Raw genomic sequence first — 26429 nt, 5'->3', positions numbered from 1 at the left:
TTAGTTATTCTAAATACTATTCGTGACTCAAAACAATCTTTTAGGTCCAAAAGCCCCCAACTCCCAAAGACTATAACCACTGAACTCTGCACTAAAATCTGTCTATGCTGGCAAATTAACCAAATAAGAAACTAACCAGATCATCAAAATGAAGGCTGGGGGGTGGGGGGTGGGGGGGCAGTGGGGGGGTGGGGGGGTGAGGTGGGGCGGGCGGGTAGACACAAGAGGTGGAAGGAAGCAGGATCATATAAATATCTTATTTCTCAACTAAGCTGTAGAAAGTGAAAGTGAAGCCACTTAGTCATGTCTGACCAAGCTCCTCCATCCATGGGATTCTCCAGGCAAAAATACTGGAGTGGGTTGCCAATTGCTTCTCCAGGGGATCTTCTTGACCCAGGGATTGAACCCAGGTCTCCCACATTGCAGGCAGACACTTTAACCTCTGTGCCACCAAGGAAGCCCTTAAATATAAGAATACAGTCTCTCAGAAAACCTCCTATAGAGACACAAAACTTCAGATCCAAGTACTAACATCAAAGATGTCAAAGGAAGGAAAGGAAGCCAGGTTGAAAGAAGAAGGGGGAGGAGGCGGGAGAGGGGGGCGAAAGGGGTGGCCTTACAGACGTCTCCTGCCACCTACAGATACCCAGGCATTATGGGACTTTTCCCTGGGCCTTCAGAGAAGGGAGGACTGGAACTCGGCCCTACCAGAAATCAGACCAGACCAGAACCAGAATTCGAATTCTCTGCCACGAGGAGGTGATCAGTCTCCAATCCTCAGCTCATGCTGAGGACCCTTCGACCAGATTCCTGTGTCCAGGACCGGGGGACTAGAAAAATGGGGAAGGATAGGAAGGGTTAAGGAGGGGAAAGAGAGAGGGAAGGGGAGAGAGGTCAATAAAGTCTCTTGTTCCTTACCGGTTGGGGCACTCTGGCCAGTTGTCCAGGTCAGGAGGAGACCAGGGACAAAAGGGTCCCAGTTGCGGCCACTGGGTCTGGTCCATTGGCAGGCAAGCTGGCCCCTGAGTACCCCGAGTGGTCAGGATGTTGGTCTCAGAGAAGAAGAGTCCCACCAGAGTCGCCATTTGTTGCAGGAAGGCAGACCCCTTCCAGGGCCCAAAACTGGGCTCTTGTCTAACACTTGGAAATGAATTGTCTGAGGAGACACATGTGCTGACAAAGCAAGAGATTTTATTGGGAAAGGGCACCCGGGTGGAGAGCAGTAGGGTAAGGGAATCCAGGAGAACTGCTCTGCTGCGTGGCTCGCAGTCTCGGGTTTTATGGATATGACCATAAACAACAGATATGACCCCAAAACAACAGAATTTCTTGTCCTCTGAATCACCAATAAAAACCACTGAAAACATCCCCAGCAATTTCAAAGTAAAGGAATCAAGAAAGACTAAAGGAATCATAGCTTGCAAAGGGCATCTGATGTTTTACTCCTGAAACCTGTTCTCTGTGAGGTATGGCTGAATGCAGCTACAGATCAAGTCCCATGGCCACTTATAAAGCCAAGCTTGTCTTCTCCCTTAACAGAGCCAACATACAGAAAAGTTCAGTTTCCTCTGTTGAATACATGTTTCTCCCTTAACAGAAAACACATAGAAAAGTTCAGTTTCCTCTGTTGAATACATGTGCAAAGGCACATAGCTCATGGAGACAATCAAAGCATGTTTGCCATGATCACCTATACAATGTAGATAACAGTTTCTAATAGCAAAAAAAAAAAGGAAAAAAAAAAAACTAGACAAAAAGCTAGAAACAACCTAAATGTTTATCAGCAGGGAACAGTCAAATAAGTTATCATGTATCCATACAACAGAATACAATGTAATGCCACTGAAAAATTGAGATGGACCTGCATGTGCCTGGCAAGCAAATTCCCTGAGACATCTGTGCTGATAAAAAACAGCTGGCTGCAGAACAGCATGAACAGCCTGATCCTGTTGATGGTTTGAGATACAGAAGTGCCCATGGAAGCAAATACATACAAAGGAGACCAGGACAAAGTCCCCATGGCTGCCCCTGGGAGAGTGAATGGAAGGGGAAACAGGTGAAGGGATTTTCACATTTTTTGCATATACTTATATAAACTTATTTTAAAAGACAAAATAAAAAAAATTAAAATTCATCACATACAGCTACCTCAGAGTTTGTTGTAAGATTTTATTGTGACAACATAAGCTACATGGACACTGAAAAGCTGTACATAAAGTTAGGTATAAAACACTTCTATTGTTTAAAAGAGAGGAGGTGCTTGCCTGTTTATCTGAAATTTTCACTCTTCTCACTTCCTTAAGTCAAATATATGTCCCTTAAATTGGCAATATCACATACTATCTTCAGACAATCATATCACAGACAGGAAACTGGGTCTTTCCATTCAAATACAATATTTATACCATCAAAAAGAGTGAGTAACAGAGGAATATTTAAGTAGTACATGTAAGTGCTTTCAGGAATGGGAAGAAAAGGAGCTTACCTGTTTGGTTTATTTCAATTCGAGAACCATTAGTTACTTTGTCCAACAGTCTTATGAAGCTGGCTTCAAAATCTGTGGGGAGAAAAGAAAACTGATTGGCCTCCAATTAGGTCATTTTCAGACAGCAGATCCCATCCAAGTGCTGCAGTGCAGGGTAGGTTACTTCCTGCATCACACTGGGTTCTTCACAGGACCTGGGTGAGCACACTGGCTAAGGAATCTGAAGCAGTTGAGAAGCACTGACTAGCATTCGTATGTTTTGCTGTTGCTGTTGTTCAGTCGCTAAGTAGCGTCCAACTCTTTTGCAACCCTATGGACTTGGCCCACTGGGCTCCTCTGTCCGTGGGATATCCCAGGCAAGAGTAGTAGAGTGAGTTGTCATTTCCTTCTCCAGGGGAATCTTCCCAACCCAGGAATCGAACTCGTGTCCCTTGCATCTCCTGCACTGGCAGGCAGATTCTTTACCACTGAGCCACCTAGGAAGCCCATATGTACGTTTAGTAGAACTATTAAAAACAACTCAGTTTTTGTATTCCACCAAAAAATAGGAACTCTACCAGCAATCTAATGGGATATTAATTTCAGCAGCATAACACCCATTTGTTCTGATCTCAGGAGTGTGTGCCAAATGAGAGAAAGGATAGAAAGCAGGAAAGAGTTTTAAAGTCAAACTCTTACTTGCTGCAGAATACCCTTCAATCTCAGAGACAGTAAAAGGTCACTGCCTCTCTCATTCAACAAAGTGCCCTTTCTCCCTTCCTCTATCATCTTATTGATCTAGAACTTTCTAATCAGTTCAGTTTTTAATTTTATTACAAGGTACCTGAATATACAGTATTATTGTCACTTTTTTAATGCATGAAAAAGATTAGAAGAAAAAAACACCAAATGTTAATAAATAGGTTTCTCTTCACAGTAGCATTTTATATGAATTTTTGTTTAAATATGCTTCAAAAAAAAAAATTGCTTCAAACGGAAAGAATAAAATACTTAGGAATATATCTACCTAAAGAAACTAAAGACCTATATATAAAAAACTATAAAACACTGGTGAAAGAAATCAAAGAGGACACTAATAGATGGAGAAATATACCATGTTCATGGATTGGAAGAATCAATATAGTGAAAATGAGTATACTACCCAAAGCAATTTATAGATTCAACGCAATCCCTATCAAGCTACCAACAGTATTCTTCACAGAGCTGGAACAAATAATTTCAGAATTTGTATGGAAAAACAAAAAACCTCGAATAGCCAAAGTGATCTTGAGAAAGAAGAATGGAACTGGAGGAATCAACCTACCTGACTTCAGGCTCTACTACAAAGCCACAGTTATCAAGACAGTATGGTACTGGCACAAAGACAGATATATAGATCAATGGAATAAAATAGAAAGCCCAGAGATAAATCCACGCACATATGGACACCTTATCTTTGACAAAGGAGGCAAGAATATACAATGGATTAAAGACAATCTCTTTAACAAGTGGTGCTGGGAAATCTGGTCAACCACGTGTAAAAGAATGAAACTAGACCACTCTCTAACACCATACACAAAAATAAACTCAAAATGGATTAAAGATCTAAACGTAAGACCAGAAACTATAAAACTCCTAGAGGAGAACATAGGCAAAACACTCTCTGACATACATCACAGCAGGATCCTCTGTGACCCAACTCCCAGAATATTGGAAATAAAAGTAAAAATAAACAAATGGGACCTAATTAACCTTAAAAGCTTCTGCAAATCAAATGAAACTATTAGCAAGGTGAAAAGGCAGCCTTCAGAATGGGAGAAAATAATAGCAAATGAAGCAACTGACAAACAACTCATCTCAAAAATATACAAGCAACTCCTACAGCTCAACTCCAGAAAAATAAATGACCCAATCAAAAAATGGGCCAAAGAACTAAATAGACATTTCTCCAAAGAAGACATACAGATGGCTAACAAACACATGAAAAGATGCTCAACATCACTCATTATCAGAGAAATGCAAATCAAAACCACTATGAGGTACCATTTCACACCAGTCAGAATGGCTGCGATCCAAAAGTCTACAAATAATAAGTGCTGGAGAGGGTGTGGAGAAAAGGGAACCCTCTTACACTGTTGGTGGGAATGCAAACTAGTACAACCACTATGGAGAACAGTGTGGAGATTCCTTAAAAAACTGGAAATAGAACTGCCTTATGATCCAGCAATCGCACTGCTGGGCATACACACTGAGGAAACCAGAAGGGAAAGAGACATATGTACCCCAATGTTCATCGCAGCACTGTTTATAATAGCCAGGACATGGAAGCAACCTAGATGTCCATCAGCAGATGAATGGATAAGAAAGCTGTGGTACATATACACAATGGAGTATTACTCAGCCATTAAAAAGAATACATTTGAATCAGTTCTAATGAGGTGGATGAAACTGGAGCCTATTATACAGAGTGAAGTAAGCCAGAAGGAAAAACAGAAATACAGTATACTAACGCATATATATGGAATTTAGAAAGATGGTAACAATAACCTGGTGTACGAGACAGCAAAAGAGACACTGATGTATAGAACAGTCTTATGGACTCTGTGGGAGAGGGAGAGGTGGGAAGATTTGGGAGAGTGACATTGAAACATGTAGAATATCATGTAAGAAACGAGTTGCCAGTCCAGGTTCGATGCGCAATACTGGATGCTTGGGGCTGGTGCACTGGGACGACCCAGAGGGATGGTGTGGGGAGGGAGGAGGGAGGAGGGTTCAGGATGGGGAACACATGTATGCCTGTGGCAGATTCATTTTGATATTTGGCAAAACTAATACAATTATGTAAAGTTTAAAAATAAAATAAAATAAAATAAAAAAATTGCTTCAGTTACTTTTATGAATAAATTGTTATCAAAGCTGTTGAGTTTGGCAGAAAACAAAATTCTGTAAAGCAATTATCCTTCGATAAAAAAATTAATTAAAAAAAATACAAAAGCTGGGTTATTCTCTAAAACATGAGGGGGTAGATTGTAAATGTGAAATATGAAAAGACAGAGAGAAGAATCAGAAGTATATGTTCTCTGTTCTCCTGAATTGATATTATATACATACAACCCACTACAGTATTCTTGCCTGGAAAATCCCGTAGACGGAGGAGCCTGCTGGGCTACAGTCCATGGGGTCACATGGAGTGACTGAGTGACTTCACTTCTTCTTTCTTTCACATACACACACACACACACACACACACACAGAGCTTTAGCTTCAACATCCCTCCCATGAACGGAAACAGGAAGACCAAGTCTTCTATACTGAAGGCATGGTGACTGCCTGATGCTTTCAGGCAGTTCCTGCTGCTGCTGCTAAGTCGAGTCCAACTCTGTGTGACCCCATAGACGGCAGCCCACCAGGCTCCCCCGTCCCTGGGATTCTCCAGGCAAGAACACTGGAGTGGGTTGCCATTTCCTTCTCCAATGCATAAAAGTGAAAAGTGAAAGTGAAGTCACTCCGTGTCCAACTCTTAGCGACCCCATGGACTGCAGCCTACCAGGCTCCTCCATCCATGGGATTTTCCAGGCAAGAGTACTGCAGTGGGCTGTTACTGCCTTTTTCGTCAGGCAGTTCCTACTCCTCTAATAAACCAGCAGAGTTTGAGAGCACAGACCTTAACAGTAACCTAAACTGATCCCAAAGGGTGAGCAGATCAACGAAGCAATTCCCATCCACCTGTTGTTACTTAACGCTGTCCCATAACTCCTGTTACAGCAAATTCTGCAATCTGTACAAAGAGCACTAGGCTAGAAGTCAGAGAAGCTCCCTTAAGTCCTGAAATAAGGCATAATGGCTAATAACAGAAGCTGTGTGTTAATGCTTACATTATATTAATCCTCATAACCACTAAGCAGGAAGTGCTTCCAGTTTTACAGAAGGCTAAGGCCCAACTGGCACAGTGAAGACTTGAACCCAAGTCTGCCCTTCTCTATAAAACCAAACCAGGGCTGGGTTTGCCTCACTCAGTTTAATCTCTCAAAGCTAACCTCCTCCTCTAGAAAATCATACTACCTTTCAATTGATTTACTGAAGGTCCTGCAGATGACTTAATGAGTCCCCAGTCAACATTTATCTTTAATGAAATTAGAACAGAATAAACACTATCAGTTACATAGTAAGGGTGCTGTTCATGAAATTTTAGTCTCAGTTCAATATATACTTGTATATGTATTGGGTTACGTAGAAGTAGCACCACGAAAGTTGAAAGGTTAAGTCAGCTACAAAATTGAACTACATATTATTTCTATGGTCTTTTATATAGAATATTGTATGTTTTAATGTAGGCAGGATGTATTAATGCCATGCCACTGTCTACCTATGTTTATAGAAAATGCGAGGTATTCTGCACAAAAAAAGAAAACTTGACCTGCTCAAGCTTTCAGGCTGCCTAAATGGGTGAGACAAACAAGCATTTATGAATAAAGTCCAAGATTATAAACCCCATAGCTTTTATAAATTAGTAAAGAAAAGAAAACAAAAAATTACTTTGAAAGTAGGGTGTTTTTGTTTTTTTTTTTTTGCAATCCACAGGGGCTCTTGAGCATGAACACAGTTTAAAATGTCCAGCAGAGGAACACAAGTAGGAAGAAAATGAGCACTTATGAAGACCTCCAGACAAAAACCATCCCCAGATCACAGTAAACAGGTGCTTTAGACGCCGTACCTCAAAGACCCAATGCAGAGCTAGTTCCTGAATCCTAGTAACAGTGAAGATACAGCTCCATCACCTGGTACGAAAAAGATTTCAAGTTCGCCTAATAATAGTCAGACTGAAGCCTCAAACTTCGTTAAAACAAGATGTGTAGGATTCCCTGCCACCTCACTTCTTCAAGACTGCTCCTAGGAGTACAGAATTTCAGATATTGAGCATTAGGGAGGAAGTTCCCCCCCAAAAGCACAATTTTACTAGATGGTTTAAGAATACATAATTAGGTTACACAGCTATAAGGAGAATCAACATGAACGCCACAATGGTCAGGAGACTGGCTACCACTAGGGGCATGGAAGGGAGAGGTAAATAAAGCAGGTCAGTGAAGGTGTGCACAATGCTCTCTTTCTTGACCTGGATGGCATCACACGGATGCTCATTTTATAATCCTATGAGAACTACTTTTATGTTTTATGAATTTTTCATGTTATTGTACTTCACACTTTCAACAAAATTGTCCCATTTAAGACCTTTAATTTCAGGATTCCTTAAATACTACCTCCCATACATAATGACCTCCCTTCCCTAGACCCCCAAAGAAGGGAGTTCTTCATTTCTTTAAAGGGGTTGGTAACTTCTAGAAGACTTCAGTTCAGTTCAGTTCAGTTGCTCAGTCACATCCGACTCTGCGACCCCATGAATCGCAGCACACCAGGCCTCCCTGTCCATCACCAACTCCCGGAGTTCACTGAGACTCACGTCCATCGAGTCAGTGATACCATCCAGCCATCTCATCCTCTGTCGTCCCCTTCTCCTCCTGCCCCCAATCCCTCCCAGCATCAGAGTTTTTTCCAATGAGTCAACTCTTCGCATGAGGTGGTCAAAGTACTGGAGTTTCAGCTTCAGCATCATTCCCTCCAAAGAAATCCCAGGGGTGATCTCCTTCAGAATGTACTGGTTGGATCTCCTTGCAGTCCAAGGGACTCTCAAGAGTCTTCTCCAACACTACAGTTCAAAAGCATCAATTCTTCGGCACTCAGCTTTCTTCACAGTCCAACTCTCACATCCATACATGAGGACTTAGTGGCACTCAATATTGACACTAAGCCTGACCCATTCCTCACCAAAGAAAGGCAAAAAGCCATTTCTTAAAGGAGGGGACTGAAAAAGGGAATACAATCCAAAGATCTACCCTTTAAAAACAAGGAGCAAATCTCAAGAAACAAATTCAACTTAAAAGTATTGTAATGACTCAAATAAATTATGACACATCTATATACTGGAACACTCAGCAGCTATCAAATTAGTGAGATTTTTCATACACTGATATGAATCATCTCTATAGTATATTGACTGGGAAAAAAGTAAGATGCAAATGGCCTCTGTCTGAGAAAGGAAACAGTACCTATTTGCTTATTTATGGAAAGAAAAAAAGAGTCGTGAAAAGAAACACAGCAAACCAACAACACTGGTTGCTTCACACGGAAGGAAGATTGAGAAAGAAACAGACAGACTTTGTAAACCGCTTTGTTTGTTTTGAATTTCATGTCATGTGTACACATTTTTAAAAAATACATAAAAATTAAATTTAAAAAAACAAATAAAGGTACTGTAATACAATTTAAAGAACCAATAAACACTGCTCTCATTAAATAGCCTATGAAAGGTCTTTATAATACAACATAGCCATCATTTTTTAAATAACTGCTTAATTACAAAAGAAAATGTTCACACTATTTTGAGGAAAACAAATTTTAAGTAATATATACAGTGTGATTACAATTCTGTCAGAGACAGAACTAAAAGAAAAGACAGCAAACTATTAACACATGAAATTAGGACTTACTATTTTCAACATTTAATCCAAAAAAGGTAGAAATTACAAATATATACCCAAGTCTCAGAATAAATTAAAGGATGTTCACTCACTTGGAAATAATATATATATAAGGCATTTACATATTTTATATAATTATGCAGAATGTGACAAATAATAAGTAATTTGACCTTACATACATCCCATCTTTCCTAAATTATACATCATGTGAGTTCAGTTCAGTGGCTCAGTCATGTCTGACTCTTTGCAGTCCCGTGGACTACAGCACACCAGGCTTCACTGTCCATAATCAACTCCCAGAGCTTGCTCAAACTCGTGTCCATCAAGTCAGTGATGACATCCAACCATCTCATCCTCTGTCATCCCCTTCTCCTCCTGCCTTCAATCTTTCCCAGCAGCAGGGTCTTTTAAAATGAATCAGGTCTTCGCATCAGGTAGCCAAAGTATTGGAGTTTCAGCTTCAGCATCAGTCCTTCCATTGAATATTCAGGACTGATTTCCTTCAGCATGGACTGGCTGGATATCCTTGCAGTCCAAGGGACTCTCAAGAGTCTTCTCCAACACCACAGTTCAAAAGCATCAATACTTCAGTGCTCAGCTTTCTTTATAGTCCAACTCACAACCATACATGACCACTGGAAAAACCACAGCTTTGACTAGATGGACCTTTGTTGGCAAAGTAATGTTTCAGCTTTTTAATAAGCTGTCTAGATTGGTCATAACTTTTCTTCCATGGAGCAAGCATCTTGTAATTTCATGGCTGCAGTCACCATCTGCAGTGCTTTTGGAGCCCCCCAAAATAAAATGTCACTGTTTCCATTGTTGCCCCATCTTTTTGCCATCAAGTGATAGGGCCAGATGCCATGATCTTCGTTTTTGAATGTTGAGGTCTAAGCCAATTTTTTCACTCTCCTCTTTCACTTTCATCAAGAGGTTCTTTAGTTCTTCTTTGCTTCCTGCCAAAAGGGTGGTGTCATCTGCATATCTGAGATTATTGATACTTCTCCCAGCAGTCTTGATTCCAGCTTGTGCTTCATCCAGCCTGCCATTTCACATGATGTACTCTGCATAGAAGTTAAATAAGCAGGGTGACAATATACAGCCTTGCCGTACTCCTTTTCCGATTTTGAACCAGTCTGTTGTTCATGTCCAGTTCTAACTGTTGCTTCCTGACCTGCATACAGATTTCTCAGGAGGCAGGTCAGGTGGTCTTGTATTCCCATCTCTTTCAGAATTTTCCACAGTTAGTTGTGATCCACACAGTCAAAAGCTTTGGCATAGTCAATAAAGCAGAAAGAGATGTTTTTCTGAAACTCTTGCTTTTTTTATGATCCAGTGGATGTTGGCAATTTGATTTCTGATTCCTCTGCCTTTTCTAAAACAAGCTTGAACATCTGGAAGTTCACGGTTCACGTACTGTTGAAGCCTGGCTTGGAGAATTTTGAGCATTACTTTGCTAGTGTGTGAGAACCCAATTTATAAATCTTTCTGTGGCCTTTTAAGGAAATCTTTGCCTTCACCAAGCTCATGAAGATGTTCTCCTTGAACTTCTATATTCATGTGGAAACCACTACATCTGATAAATTTATTCTTCATGGTTTTTGAAACAGTTTACTGAGAGATGGACGTTCAATTTTGTCAGGTGTCTTTTCAGTAGCAGTTAAGTTGGTTATGTGATTTTTTTTCCCCTCATTTTTGTGTTTAACCTTACATTTAATTATGTTATACTTTTCCATGTGTTTTATCTGTAGCCAATTCTTGAGATGTACCCTTCCTAATCATACTGGATAGTTTAAAAATTTGTTATGATCTATTTTTTAAAGATTTATTTAGGGCTTTTCATTTGGCCTCATTAAATGAGGTTATTTTGTAATTTAATTTTTTTGTGTGTGGTGCTCTTAAGTACCCTACAACTGAAGTCATCTCTGCTGCTGCTGAGTCACTTCAGTCGTGTCTGACTCTGTGCGACCCCATAGACGGCAGCCCACCAGGCTCTCCCTCCCCTGGGATTCTCCAGGCAAGAACACTGGAGTGGGTTGCCATTTCCTTCTCCAATGCATGAAAGTGAAAAGTGAAAGTGAAGTCGCTCAGTCGTGTCCGACTCTTAGGGACCCCATGGACTGTAGCCCACCAGGCTCCTCCGTTCATGGGATTTTCCAGGCAAAAGTACTGGAGTGGGGTGCCATTGCTTTCTCCAGAAGTCATCTCTATACATTCTTTTTTGTTCTTTGGAATGTGTAAAATAATAAGAATTATTTTTCATTGAATATTGGGGGAAATTTTCTAGCAACTTCAGTGCTCTTTTCTATATATTACTTGGTGAATTTTTGCATTCCTTTTGTTTTGGTTTTATCTTTGGGTGTCTTTAAAATTTTCATTTTATCTATTTTGATTTGTTATCTTTTTACATAACTATGTCAATTCCAAATGTATCAGTAAATAATAGAGAATAGTCTACCACAAATGTTCCTGATCTTTTACATTAATTACATTTTTTATTTTATTAATTCATACTTTCTTTCCTTTTACAAATGAATGAGTCTATTGATTTGTTTTGTATTTTTTTAATGAATTAACTTGATGTCTTTTGCTATTTTCCATTTTGTTTATCTCTTCCTTTAAAATATTTTCATTTCGTTTTTGGCTTGTAAATTTGTTCCATTTCTAAATATCTCAGTTCATTGTTCTGTTGTTTTCTTCTTAATTACCAAAGTGTTTAGAATGGTAAATTTTTCTTTGGTAGGCTCCCATATATTTTGATAAAATTGATATGTCTCTTAATGTTCTTCTTCCAACAACAGAAGAGACAACTCTATACATTGACATCACCAGATGGTCAATACTGAAATCAGATTGGTTATATTCTTTGCAGCCAAAGGTGGAGAATCTCTATACACTTAGCAAAAACAAGTCAAGGAACTGACTGTGGCTCAGATCATGAACTCCTTATTGCAAAATTCAGACTTAAATTGAAGAAAATAGGGAAAACCACTAGACCATTCAGGTATGACATAAATCAGATCCCTTACAATTATACAGTGGAAGTGAAAATAGATTCAAGGGATTAAGTCTGATAGAGTGCCTGAAGAACTATGGACAGAGGTTCATGACATTGTACAGGAGGCGGTGATCAAAACCATCCCCAAGAAGAAGAAATGCAAAAAGGCAAAATGGTTGTCTGAGGAGGCCTTCCACATAGCTGAGAAAAGAAGGGAAGCAAAAAGCAAAAGGAGGAAAGGAAAGATATATCTATCTGAATGCAGAGTTCTAAAGAATAGCAAGGAGAGATAAGAAAACATTCCTAAGTGATCAGTACAAAGAAATAGAGGAAAACAATAGAACAGGAAAGACTAGAGATCTCTTCAAGAAAATTAGAGATACCAAGGGAACTTTTCATGCAAAGATGGGCTCAATAAAGGACAGAAATGGTAGGGACCTAACAGAAGCAGAAGATATTAAGAAGAGGTGGTAAGAATACACAGAAGAACTATACGAAAAAAGATCTTCATGACCCAGATAATCACTATGGTGTGATCACTCACCTAGAGCCAGACATCCTGGAATGTGAAGTCAAGTGGGCCTTCAGAAGCATCACTATGAACAAAGCTCGTGGAGGTGATGGAATTCCAGTTGAGCTATTTCAAGTACTAAAAGATGATGCTATGAAAGTGCTGCATTCAATATGTCAGCAAATTTGGAAAACTCAGCAGTGGTCACAGGACTAGAAAAGGTCAGTTCTCATTCCAATCCCAAAGAAAGGCCATGCCAAAGAATGCTCAAACTACCGCACAATTGCACTCATCTCACATGCTAGTAAAGTAATGCTCAAAATTCTCCAAGCCAGGCTTCAATAGTATGTGAACTGTGAACTTCCAGATGTTCAAGCTGGTTTTAGAAAAGGCAGAGGAACCAGAAATCAAATTGTCAACATCTGCTGGATCATGGAAAAAGCAAGAGTTTCAGAAAAACATCTCTTTCTGCTTTATTGACTATGCCAAAGCTTTTGACTGTGTGGATCACAACTAACTGTGGAAAATTCTGAAAGAGATGGGAATACGAGACCACCTGACCTGCCTCCTGAGAAATCTGTATGCAGGTCAGGAAGCAACAGTTAGAACTAGACATGGAACAACAGACTGGTTCAAAATCGGAAAAGGAGTACGGCAAGGCTGTATATTGTCACCCTGCTTATTTAACTTCTATGCAGAGTACATCATGTGAAATGGCAGGCTGGATGAAGCACAAGCTGGAATCAAGACTGCTGGGAGAAGTATCAATAATCTCAGATATGCAGATGACACCACCCTTTTGGCAGGAAGCAAAGAAGAACTAAAGAGCCTCTTGATGAAAGTGAAAGAGGAGAGTGAAAAAGTTGGCTTAGACCTCAACATTCAAAAAAACGAAGATCATGGCATCTGGCCCCATCACTTGATGGCAAATAGATGGGGCAACAATGGAAACAGTGACAGATTTTATTTTGGGGGGCTCCAAAAGCACTGCAGATGGTGACTGCAGCCATGAAATTACAAGATGCTTGCTCCATGGAAGAAAAGTTATGACCAATCTAGACAGCTTATTAAAAAGCTGAAACATTACTTTGCCAACAAAGGTCCATCTAGTTAAAGCTATGGTTTTTCCAGTGGTCATGTATGGATGTGAGAGCTGGACTATAAAGAAAGCTGAGCACTGAAGAATTGATGCTTTTGAACTGTGGTGCTCTATTTAAAACAACCAACACTGAAGATTACTTTTTTTGCCTCCTACCTTCAAATTTTCCTGGATATTTTATCTTGCTCATATAAAAACCTTTGAAGAAATGAAATCAACAAAACACAGCTTATTTTTCTGATTTATGCTGTTTTTAGCATCTTCAAGTATTCTATTTGTATCCAACCTTCTCAGTTTTAGTCTTTTTCTTCAAACAGAGAGGAAGTGACCCTTCTCTGACACAACTGAGCAACTGAACTGAACTGAACCGACCCCTCTCTAAGCCTAATGCACTGAAATATTTCCTCCACCTTAGAAAATTACTCAAAGCAGAGTAGGACAACACTGCATAATACTCAAAGGGTCAATCCACCAAGAAGACAGAGCAAACCTACATGCACCAAACAACAAATAGCTGCAAAATATATGAAGCTAAAACTGTTCTGACAGAATCAAGAACTCAGCAATTCCACCAAGCAATTCTAATCAACATCTACATATCACCCAACTCACAGAACAGAATATACATTCTTTCCAAGTGCACAATGAACACACACCAAGATAATGGTATCTTGGGGCTTTAAGAAACCTCAAGAAATTTAAAGTAATTGAAATATACAGAGCACGTTCCCTAAACATAATGGAATCAAACTTATATCAATAACAAAATGATAACGGGAAAATATTCAACACTTGGAAGTTAAACAACACACTTGTAAATAATCCATGGATCAAAGAGGAAGTTTTAAAGGCAAGAAAAAACATATTCAACTAAATGAAAATTAAAATATGACACACTGAAAATTCACGGGACTCAGCTAAAGCTGTGTTGAGAGGAAGTTTATTGTACTAAATGCCTATATTACAAAAGAGAAAAGGTTTCCAATAATCTGTCTCACCTCAATTTAGAAAAAGAACAAAATAAATCCAAAGCAAATGAAGAAAATAATAAAAATAGCAGAGACAGATGAAATTGAAAACAAGAAAAATGGGGGGAAAAAATTAGTGAAATAGCTGGTTCTTTAAGAAAATAATCCCAAATTTCTAGCAACACAGAAAAAAAAAAAGACACAAATCAATAGTTTATCAGGAAACAGGGAATATCAATGCAGAACCTCCAGGCATCAAAAGCACAATAAGAAAGAACTATGAACTCTACATATATAAAACAATTTAGATGAAATGGACCATTTCTCCAAAAAACACAAACTACCACAACTCATCATACAAAATGGGTAATTTAAATGACCCTATAACCATTCAGGAAATTGAAAATATATTCTTTAAAACTCCCCCAAAAGAAATCTCTAGGCCTTTATGGTTTCATTGGAGAATTATACCAAATGTTTAAAGAACTAAAATCAATTCTACACAATCTCTTCTAGAAAACAAAGAAACAGTTTCCAATTTATTTTAAACTAGTATGCTGCTGCTAAGTCACTTCAGTCGTGTACAACTCTGTGTGACCCCATAGACGGCAGCCCACCAGGCTCCCCTGTCCCTGGGATTCTCCAGGCAAGAACACTGGAGTGGGTTGCCATTTCCTTCTCCAATGCATGAAAGTGAAAAGTGAAACTGAAGTCGCTCAGTCGTGTCCAACCCTCAGCGACCCCATGGACTGCAGCTTTCCAGGCTCCTCCGTCCGTGGGATTTTCCAGACAAGAGTACTGAAGTGGGGTGCCACTGCCTTCTCCGTTAAACTAGTATATTCTTATTTAAATTATCAAAATCAGACTAAGAGTACAAAAATAGGAAACTACATGGACTGTAGCCCACCAGGTCCTCTGTCCATGGAATTCTCAAGACAAGAATACTGGAGTGGGTTGCCATTTCCTTCTCCAGGGGACCTTCCTGACCCAGGGATCGAACTTGGGTCTCCTGAATTTCAGGGAGATTCTTTACCATCTGAGCCACCAGGGAAGTCCACAAATGAGTATCATTTATGAATATATATGAAAAAATCTGTAACAAAATGTTAGAAAATAAAATCCAGTAATATAAAAAAGAATTACACATCATGACCAGTAGGGTTTATTTCCATAATGCAAGGATGCTTCAATATTTGAAAATCATTCAATGAAATAAACCATATTAACAGACTAAACAAGAGAAATCACAAGATCACATAAGTGGTACAAAAAGTGCATTTGATAAAATACAACACTCATTCATAAACATGTACAAATCTTAGAAAACAGAAGCGAACTTTCTCAACTTGATTAAAAAAAAATCTAAAAAAAATATACAGCTAACATTATACTTTGTGGCAAAACACTTGTTTCCTAAGACAGGGAACAAAGTAACGAAGTTTGGTCTCATTACTCTTATTTAACATAGTGTTAGAAGTCCTACTCTGTGCAATAAGGGGGTAATAAAAGGTATAAATTTCAGAAAAGAAGAAATAAAACTGTTCCAAGTTATAGATGACATGACTGTCCACATGTGTATACCTGTGGCGGATTCATGTTGATATACGGCAAAACCAATACAATACTGTAACGTTAAAAATAAAATAAAATAATTAAAAAAAAAAAAACTAAGAAAAAAAAAATCCCAAAGAATCTACCAAAAAAAGAAAAACCACTACACATTTAGAACTTATAAATGAATTTAGCAAGGTTGCAGGGCTAGGAATTGAGTCACTCAGTAGTGTCTGGCACTTTGCAACCCCATGAACTAACTATACAGTCGATGGAATTCTCCAGGCCAGAATACTGGAGTGGGTAGCCTTCCCTTTCTCCAGGGGATCTTCTCAACCCAGGGATCAAACCCAGGCCTCCTGCATTGCAGGCAGATTCTTTACCAGCTTAGCCACAAGGAAAGCCCAAGGTTGCAGGACACAAGACAAACATGAAAAAAAAAATTGTATTTTTTATATACTATTAATGAACACATAGAGGCCAAAATTTTAAATCAGATATCATTTACAACTGCTCAAAAAAGTGAGACATTTAGGTGTAAATCAACAAATCATGTACAGGACTTAAATGCTAAAAACTACAGATGTTGATGAAAGAAAACAAACATCTAAATAAATGCAAAGATACATTATGTTTATGGATTAGGAGACTCAATACAGTAAAGATGATAACTCTCCCTAAACTATCATATAGGTTTAACATAGTTCTTGTCAAAATCCTAATATGATTTTTTATAAAGACAAAATTATTCTAAACTTTATATGAAAAGGCAAAGAACTAGAATAACTAAAATACTCATGAAAATTAAGACTAAAGTTGAACGGACCAACCCACCCAAATATTATATACATAACAATGCCAGAAAAACATCTACTTTTGCTTTATTAACTACACCAAAGGCTTTGACTGTGTGGATCACAACAAACTGTGGAAAACTCTTAAAAGATGGGAATACCAGACCCACCTCCTGAGAATTCTGTAGGCAGGTTAAGAAGCAACAGTTAGAACTGGACATGGAACAACAGACTGGTTCCAAATTGGGAAAGGAATACATCAAGGCTGTACATGGTCACCCTGCTTATTTAACTTAAATACAGAGTACATCATGTGAAATGCGGAGCTGGATGAATCACAAGCTAGAATCAAGATTTTCAGGAGAAATACCTATAACCTCAGATAGGAAGATGACAGCACCCTAATGGCCGAAAGCAAAGAGGAACTAAAGAGCCTCTTGACAAACGTGAAAGAGGAGTGCAAAAAAGCTCACTTAATACTCAACATTCAAAAAACAAAGATCGTGGCATCCAGTCCCATCACTCCATGGCAAACAGACCAGAGGGAAAGTGGAAATGGTGACAGATTTTATTTTCTTGGGATCCAAAATCATTGTGGATGGTGACTGCAGCCATGAAAATAAAAGACACTTGTTCCCTGGAAGAAAAGCTATGTCAAACCTAGACAGCGTATTAAAAAGCAGAGACATTACCTTGCTGACAGAGGTCTGTAGAGTCAAAGCTATGGTTTTTCCAGTAGTCATGTATGGATGTGAGAGTTTGACCATAAAGAAGACTGAGCTCAGAAGAATGGATACTTTCAAATTATGGTGCTGGCGAAGACTCTTGAGAGTCCCTTGGACTTCAAGGAAATCAAACCAGTCAATTCTAAAGGAAATCAACCCTGAATATTCACTGGAAGGACTGATGCTGAAACTGAAGGTCCACTACTTTGGCCACCTGACGCGAAGAGCCAACTCATTGCAAAAGACCCTGATGCTGGGAAAGACTGAGGGCAGAAGGAGAAGGAAGCAACAGAGGATGAGATGGTTGGTCGGCATCATTGACTCAATGAACATGAATCTGAGCAAACTTCAGGAGATAGTGAAGGACAGGGGAGCCTGGTGTGCTGCCGTCCATGGGGTCACAAGGAGTCAGACATGACTAAGAGACTGAACAACAAAAATCATGAGAGTGTGGTACTGACAAAGGGACAGACATAAAGGTCAGTGAAACAGAACAGAGAACCCAGAAAGAGACCCACACAAATATGCCCAATATTTTTTTAACAAAGTGATTTGTTAAAAAGGGATTAAATGGAAGATAGCCACTTGTACAAATGGTGCTAGAGCAGTTGGACATTCATAAGCAAAAAAATGAACACTGACCTAAGTTTTAAACTTCATACAAAAATTAACTTAAATATAAAATATAAAACCATAAAATTTACAGGAAAAAAAAAAAGAAAATCTTCAGGTCTAGGGCTAGGCAAACAGTTCTTAAACTTTTCACCAAAGGTACACGCAGTAAAAGAAAAATTTGATAAATTCTATTTCATTAAAACTTTCCCTCTGCAAAAGACCATGTTACAGTATAAAAAGGCAAGCTGTAGAGTGAGATAAAATACTAGGAACTAGGAAACCACATATTTGACAAAGGACTAGAATATGTAAAGAACTCTCAAACTTAACAGAAAAATCCTACTAGAAAATGGCAAAAGACATGAAATGTTGTTCAATATCATTAGCCATTCAGTTCAGTTCAGTTCAGTTCAGTTGCTCAGTCGAGTCCAACTCTTTTCGACCCCATGAATCGCAGCACACCAGGCCTCCCTGTCCATCACCAACTCCCCAAGTTCACCCAAACTCATGTGCATCGAGTCGGTGCATCGAGTGCATCGAGTCGGTGATGCCATCCAGCCATCTCATCCTCTGTTGTCCCCTTCTCCTCCTGCCCCCAACCCCTCCCAGCATCAGGATCATTAGTCATTAGGAATGTGCAAATTAAACTGCAAGACAGCACTACACATTAATCAGAATGGCTACAGTTAAAAATAGTGACACCAAATGCTGGCAAGAATGTAAAGAAATTAAATCATTCCTTCAATACTGGTAGGAATACAAACTCTATGCTTATCATTAGTACAGTGGCCAGGCCTCCCCCAATTCCAGTTAATTAGCAACAACTTTGAGTCCCAGACCATACTGAAATAAAGTATAGGTACATCCTGTGGTATAATAAGAAATATAGTTAGTCTTTGTTCCCAGCACAGACCTCCTATAAAAAAAAAAAAAAACCTTGGACGTTCCAGAGTGACAGGGGTCTACTTTAAAAGCTATTCATAGAGTCCCTTTTGAGCACACCTGAGTTTATGCTGCTGAGGTGACTTAGGGTAGAGCCCCAAGACAGCCTCAGGATGGGGCTGGTCACCAAAAAAACCAAAAGATTAGATGGTTAGAACTTTCAATCCTACCAACTTCTACAGGGGGTGGTGTGGTATGGAGGTAGGCCTGGAGATTAAGCCCTAGTAAAAATTCTTGAACAAGGAGAGAACTTCATGTTAGTTTAAAACAAAACAAAAAAAATCCACATTCTGGGAGACTAACAAACCCCCACCGTTCCACAGGGATGGAAGCCCCTACTTCAGGACTCTTCTGGACCTACCCTATGTATCTCTTCATCTGACTACTCATCTTTATCTTTTATATCCTTTATTATAAACTGGTAAATGCAAATAAATATTTCCCTGAGCTTCATGAGACATAATTTTAGCAAATTATTAGACCTCAGGAGGGAGTTTGGGAACCCCCTAATTATAACTGGTTGCTACGAAGTATAAATGGTCTGGGCTTGTGACTGAGACTTGAGATTAAGTCCTTAACCTGTGGGATTTGATGCTATCACCACCGAGGTAGTTCACAATTGAGTTAAATTTGTAGCACACCCGGTGAATGTCCCGGAGAAGGCAATGGCAACTCACTCCAATACTCTTGCCTGGAAAATCCCAGGGCCGGGGGAGCCTGGTGGGCTGCCATCTATGGGGTCACACAGAGTCGGGCACAACTGAAGCAACTTAGCAGCAGCAGCAGTGAATGTCCACTGGGAACTGGACAACTACCTGGTATGGAAAGGAAACCCCACACATCTGGTGTCAGAAGTACTGAGAGCAGAGAAGAAAAATAATTTGCCCTTACAATCCTTTTACAAAATCCAATTCATGAACACCCAGATTTATCCCCAAAACAATGTATCAGTTTGCCAAAAGACATTTTACCTTTAAGGACCTCCATGTGGCATGTTTCCTCAGCACATTTTAAAGGATTCTTTTTATTAAAATTTCACTTACCCCTCCTTTTTCAGAAACTCATCTGGTTAAGCCACGTGCAGCACTCCCCGAGGACCAAATAACTCCTCTCTCCAGTTTCACAGCAAACATGTGACCTACTCAGGGACATGGGTAGCAGCAATCCCATGTCCTAAGTGCTAAATCAGGACTCCTACCCAAGTCCATCATTTCTGTATTCCCACTTTTAAAAAATCATCTTTCTTGTGAATTCTTTCCATATGGACCTCACCTTTACCCAGAAAATGTTAATTCAACTGAACCCTACAGCATACAGCCCTCGTGAAATCCAGAAACCGAAGCACTTTGGACAGCTGCTTTATAATCTGAGGAACACTCAAGTCCACCAAGCAGTCGGTTGGGAGAATAGGCCTTGCCGACTGGAGCTGGCTGCCGTCTGCTTCTGGCTCTGTTACTGTCTAGATATTTAACTTCACCAGCTATCTTACTTAACCATGTTTTGCCTTTTTACCTTTAGTAAAACAACAACAGAAGAATATTTATTTCCTCCTCACTGATGGAAAGAATCTAACGAGGCAATATAATTGTTCATGTTCCTCAAAAGTGAAGTAAATATTATACATTGTAGCTGCATAATTAATAAAAACTATTTCAGGATCTTCTTTCTTTGGGATTCAAATTCTTCTCATCATTTACAATTCCTCGTTCAGAGGAGACAAAAATATTCTATTTAAGAGATTAACAAATCCAGCTGAAATCACAATTTCAGCTGTGTCTCATCCCCTTCTGAATCTGTTTGCAGTTTTCTTGGTACCTCATGCTGCTATTCCCAGTCATTACGGATACGAAGAAAAGAAAAAGCTTAACAATTATATTCAGTTGTTGCTGTTGTTTAGTCACTAAGTGTGTCTGATTCTTCTGGGACCCCACGAACTGTAGCCTGCCAAGCTTCTCTGTCCATGGAATTGCCCAGGCAAGAACACTGGAGTGGGCTGCCATTCCTTTCTTCAGATCTTCCTTACCCAGGGATTGAACTCACATCTCCTGCATTGGCAGGTGGACTGTTTACCACGGAGCCACCTGGGACACCCAGTTAAGTCTGGTAGAGCAGGGTTTTCCAACAGCAGCACTGGTATTTTGCACAGAATAGTTCTTTGTGTGGGGAGCTGTCCAGTGCACTGTAGGGATGTTTAGGGGCATCCCCGGGCTCCACCCACTAGGTGCCAGGAGCAGACTCTCAGTTGTGACAACCAAAAATGTCTCCAAACACTGCCAAATATCCCCGGGGAGCAAAACTGCTCCTGCCTAAGAACCACTACATTATACATATAACACACAAATATTTGGAAGCCATCACCTAAAAGGAAACCTTTAGACTGAAAAGAAAACAGAGAAGGTACAATTAAATATTTGAAAATTTTCCATATAGAAGCAGGAACAGATTTTGAATGCCAGACAAGGGAACTATACCAGTGAACAGAAGTTACAAAAAATAAAACCAGCTAATATTTACTCTTGTTACACACCAGGCTCTGCTGAGTGCACTTTCAAGCACTATTTCATTTAATTCTCACATGACCCTCTGAAGTTGTAGTAATGGCCTCACTTTACAGATGAAAAAAACTGAGGCTCAGGAGCTCCAATAGCTAATAGCAAAAGCAGAACCCTATTTCAAACAGAGATCTAACTGAGCCCAAGCTCTCAACTCCCAGCCTACCATGACCATGACAAATGAACAGTTTATTCATCATCTTTGTGTGCTCAGTCATGTCCAACTCTTTGCAACCCCATGTGTTGTAGTCTGCCACGCTTCTCTGTTCATGTAATTTCCCACTAGAGTGGGTTGTCATTTCCTATTCCAGGGGATCATCCCAACCCAAGGAGAGAACCCACATCTCTTCCGTCTCTTACATTGGCAGGCAGATTCTTTACCACTGTGCCACCTCGGAGGGTACACACCTCCACAAAATAAAGAAAATGAAGAACTTTTTGACTTAAAAGCTGTTTCTTTCAGCAACAATTCCCAAAGCCACCATCTCAGTCCTATCCGGTCAGATCAGAAGATCCAGAGAGTCTTCATCATAACCTCTAGGCACGCTGTTGCTCTAACTCTGAGGAGCCCCATTACAACTTCCTACCTCAAGTTACTCAGGATACTCACTCTCTCAGCTCTTCTTCAGAAAGCTCCTTGAGAATGGAGCAATGAGCTTCTCATGTTTACACCTCCACAAAGCTATGCTCGACCTGGGGCTCAAAGAACCTTTTATGAATGACTATTCCAGAGACGCCACCTCCACACTCCAAAGCTCACACCAGAGGAGATATTTAAGTAAGCACCTTCAGGAGATATAATTCTTGCACTTGAGCTGCAAAATTTTATTGGAGATGATGAGTTTTTTCTAACTCTCAGAATCTAAGTCAGGAAGAGTCAGAAAGGGACAGATGACAGATAAGACATTCGTTGGCTACACCTCCATTGAAGCTACTACAGACTCATATGACTATGATCACATCATGTGTTGGGGCAACATGTATTTATATGTGCATGTATATACACTTACATATGTATGTATGACATATATATATCTCTCTCTCTCTCTCTCTCTCTATGAATGCATGTATATACATATATCTTAGTTCTCTTCTTAGAAATTAAGTATATGTCTACAGAATTTCTGAGGCCTTGAATCTAGCCAAGAAGGTCTAAATTAAGGGTCTCTTTTTACCCCCTAGTATATTAATAAGGTAAGGCAAATAAGGCTATACAGAGTGCTCCTCATATAATACCAGCACTTCTGCTAACCAGTACTACCGTCCCCAGGTACCAGAGTCTGGTATCTTTTCAGGAAAATGCCAAGTGCCCAAGCTCCATTCATGTGTGTGGCAGTGAAAAGATACTCACAAACAGTGCAGGAGGGAGAAAGGGAAACATCACTAAATTATATCTCATGGGCACAATTTCCATTAGAAATCCCAGGTCTACAGGCTAATGTATGAATGTGTGCTCAGTCACTCAGTCTTGCCTGACTCTTTGTGACCCTATGCACTGTAGCCTGCCTGGCTCCTCTGTCCGTGGGATTCTCCAGGCAAGAATACTGGAGTCAGTTGCCATTTTCTCCTCCAGAGAATCTTCCCCTTCCCCTTCACCCAAGGACTGAACCCACGTCTCCTGAATTGGCAGGCATATTCTTTACCACTGAGCCACCATTCTTTACCACTGAGTACTTTAAATAGAAGCCAAAGTACTTCTATTTAAAAATGCTATCCCCAGTGTTCCTAGAACCCTGTCTTCACACCACATCCAGGTAGCTATGAGTTCTCTAGGCTAATATATGGAGAAGGCAATGGCACCCCACTCCAGTACTCTTGCCTGGAAAATCCCATGGACAGAGGAGCCTGGTAGGCTGCAGTCCATGGGGTCGCTAAGAGTCAGACACGACTGAGCGACTTCACTTTTACTTTTTACTTTCCTGCATTGGAGAAGGAAATGGCAACCCACTCCAGTGTTCTTGCCTGAAGAATCCCAGGGACAGGGGAGCCTGGTGGGCTGCCGTCTATGGGGTCGCACAGAGTCGGACACAACTGACGTGACTTAGCAGCTTAGCAGCAGCAGGCTAATATAGGGGGCTAGTGGGAGAGTTGATAGGGAATGCCAGAGTAGAGCAATCAAGCAATTGCTTCACCCAAGAGTCAGACTCCAAATTAAGGTTAAGAAATGTTGAGAGGAAGAGCACCTGGCAAAAACCATGCTAGCGGTCCCTCAACTTCTTCAGGACAGTGAGGGCACTAATAATCATGTACCAACAGAAGCCTTTCTCACTGTCACCAGGTTCCCCTCCATGGTACAGAGGTTCATCTGGTTCCTTCCTTACGAACGTTCTATCTCCATCAATGACATGACATTTCCCCTTATGTGCAACCAATCACCCTTCAAGAGAGGCAGAAACATCCAGAAAATGCATTCAGACAGATGATGAAATGGGCTGGTCACCGAGTATAGGAACCAGTGCAAAATCAAACACACCAACAGGGCCCAGAAAGCTCCCAGGACCAACCACAAACCCTCTTCTCCTTCAACATGCAGAGAGGTTTTCTTTTTTTCTTGAAGTGATTTTTCCAAATCGGAATAACCAGACAGAAGCTTTTAAATATATGAGTCTTATGCCAGGGGACCAGTTGAAATTCGGACACTGTTAACCTGACATGGGTTTAAATGGGGCCTTATTTTTCACCTATTCACCCTGTAGGGCAAAAAGAGAGCTCTGAAGCCTACAGTTTAGCACTTGTCACCAACCCTTTACTAAAGTCAAGGCAATTAGGCCCATGACTGTTAAAAATTTATCTCAAAGCTTCTGTCCTGCACAAACCAATCACAGTCACGGCTGAAAATAAACAAAGAATTTTTAAAAATTCTTTAATCCACACGCAAGGAGATGTGTGAGGGCGGCCGAGAAATCATGGCGACACGGACAGCCGGTGGCGACCAAGGGGACATCTGCTTCTGAGACCTGTTTTGGGACAGGGGACAATACCAACCAGTGGTACTTCCCTCTCTCCACATCTCTCTCCGTCTTTTCATCTGCCCATTCATCACATGTCGGTCCAACAAACTGTTTCTCTCTTTTGAGAGGTTAATAGCGAGAGCAAGAGAGACTCAAGACAAACGAGGGGGCGATGCCTGGGATATGTTGCAACACGTAGTGCTGGAAAACGTGTAGCTGTTTACTACCAGCGCCTGGGAGACGCGGAGCGCCGCGCGCACCAGAGCTCAGTCCTCGGGGCGCGACCCCGCCTCCCCACAACCTCAAGCGCGTTCTGGTGTGGGGGCGACGCGCTGCGAGCCCCCTACGCGCCCACGGAACCCGGAGGCTCCCTGCCTCCCGGATCCCAGGGCAAGAGCGCGGTCTCCCCTCGGGCCCTGCGCCCACCCTGCGAGCTGCGCGCCCCGGAGTTACCTCGGAGGCCGGGGTTGTCATCTCTGGCCCGAATCTTTCGGATTTTGACTGGGCGCCCGCTCAGAGTGGACAGGACCAGACGCTGGCGCAAGAAGTTGCAGCCTGAGTAGCTGAGGGAGTGCGCCTGGCTCGCCATGTGCACGCCCTCCGCAAAGCCGCGGGCAGCAGGGACGAGGCGACTTCGGATGGGCGAGGGGGTCGCGGTATGGCAGTAGCGGCGACAGCGGCAGGGGCGGCCTGGGTTCCCTCCCGCAGCCCCCGGCGCGTCCACGTGGTTTGGAACAGGAAGAGAGAGAGACGAGACACCGGGTCAGAGGGGAGTGAGGCGGAGCCGGTGACCGCCTCTCCACCTACCCGCCCGGCTGGAGGCAGTCCCCCGCACCGGGCCATGCCGCTATTGGCCGGAGGAGAATCAGGGCGGTGCCCGTGCCGCGCCGCTATAGGCCTTCACTGAGGCTGGGCGGTGCCCAGGCCGCGCTACCATTGGCCTGCGCTGGAGTTGGGCGGCGCCCGGGCCCCGGCAACAGCTCTCGGCTGGAGGAGCTTTGGGGCTGGGGGTGGATTGCGGAGAGGCCTGGGAGCGGACGCTCTGTAACACACCCTCCCTGCCAGTTTCTTCGGGTCTTTCCCCCGTAGGGGTAAGGGGAGTGAACAGCAGGCCTGGTACTTAGGCTCACCACTAACGGCAATCTCTGGGATGTGGATGGTATAATCTCCCCCCGCTTTTTCTTAATAGAAAACAGGATTGGCGCGCTTTACCCTGTTGGCAGACACAGTGCTGAGCACGCAGCCAGTTTTATCCCCTCGCTCCCCTCTGTGACCCTGCGAGGTAGTGTCATTCCTTCCCTACACTTGGGGAAGACACCAGCAACACTGCGAGACTGGCAATAGCACCATGCCCAGGAACCGAAGTCTTCAGATACCAGGCCATTGTTTACTAGACATGAAGCTTTGCCACTTTAACCTCAGTGGCTTCCTTTACTGTCACTGTGCTTCATGCCAAGTCAGGTCCTCCCGCCTCTCATGCCTCAAAACGGGTAGCTGCACACCAAATCTTGCACACCAAAATCTTTGCAAAGATTGGATTATGTCACTCTGTTGAAAAATCTTCGAAGATAACACAATTAACTATAAAATGACTGCAGACTTGGGAGTTCAATACCATAATACGGTTGGTTTGCAGCTATTCTCGGGAAATATTACAGATCATGAGTTACAGAACATATGAGAAAAGAGGGGCTTCTGGAAGGGGTCAGAGTTTGAGTAAGAT

The 26429-nt window shown here is 41.3% G+C and overlaps 1 protein-coding gene across 5 annotated transcripts in view; it reads right to left on the bottom strand.

Annotated features, from left to right (window-relative positions):
* RCL1 (RNA terminal phosphate cyclase like 1) overlaps positions 1–25493 on the bottom strand; it is a 187315-nt gene extending 161822 nt beyond the window's left edge. For 2 of the 5 annotated variants that reach the window (XR_011465169.1, XM_070375846.1), the window contains exons 1-2: positions 25160–25493; positions 2486–2557 (exon numbers count right to left, since the gene is read on the bottom strand). Coding sequence is in view for 3 of the 5 variants with exons in the window: in XM_070375846.1 (XP_070231947.1) it covers positions 2486–2557; positions 25160–25295 (208 nt within the window). In the remaining 2 variants the exon portion in view is untranslated. Of the gene's footprint in view, positions 1–918; positions 1174–2485; positions 2558–25159 lie in introns of those variants that run through there. The other 3 variants (XM_070375847.1, XM_005891364.3, XM_070375848.1) reach the window with 3 other exon arrangements.
* Positions 25494–26429: the final 936 nt, after the last annotated feature.

The sequence above is a fragment of the Bos mutus genome, chromosome 8 (genome assembly GCF_027580195.1).
Source record: "Bos mutus isolate GX-2022 chromosome 8, NWIPB_WYAK_1.1, whole genome shotgun sequence".
In the NCBI taxonomy this organism is placed as follows: domain Eukaryota; kingdom Metazoa; phylum Chordata; class Mammalia; order Artiodactyla; family Bovidae; genus Bos; species Bos mutus.
This window is presented reverse-complemented; position numbering and strand designations above follow the sequence as displayed.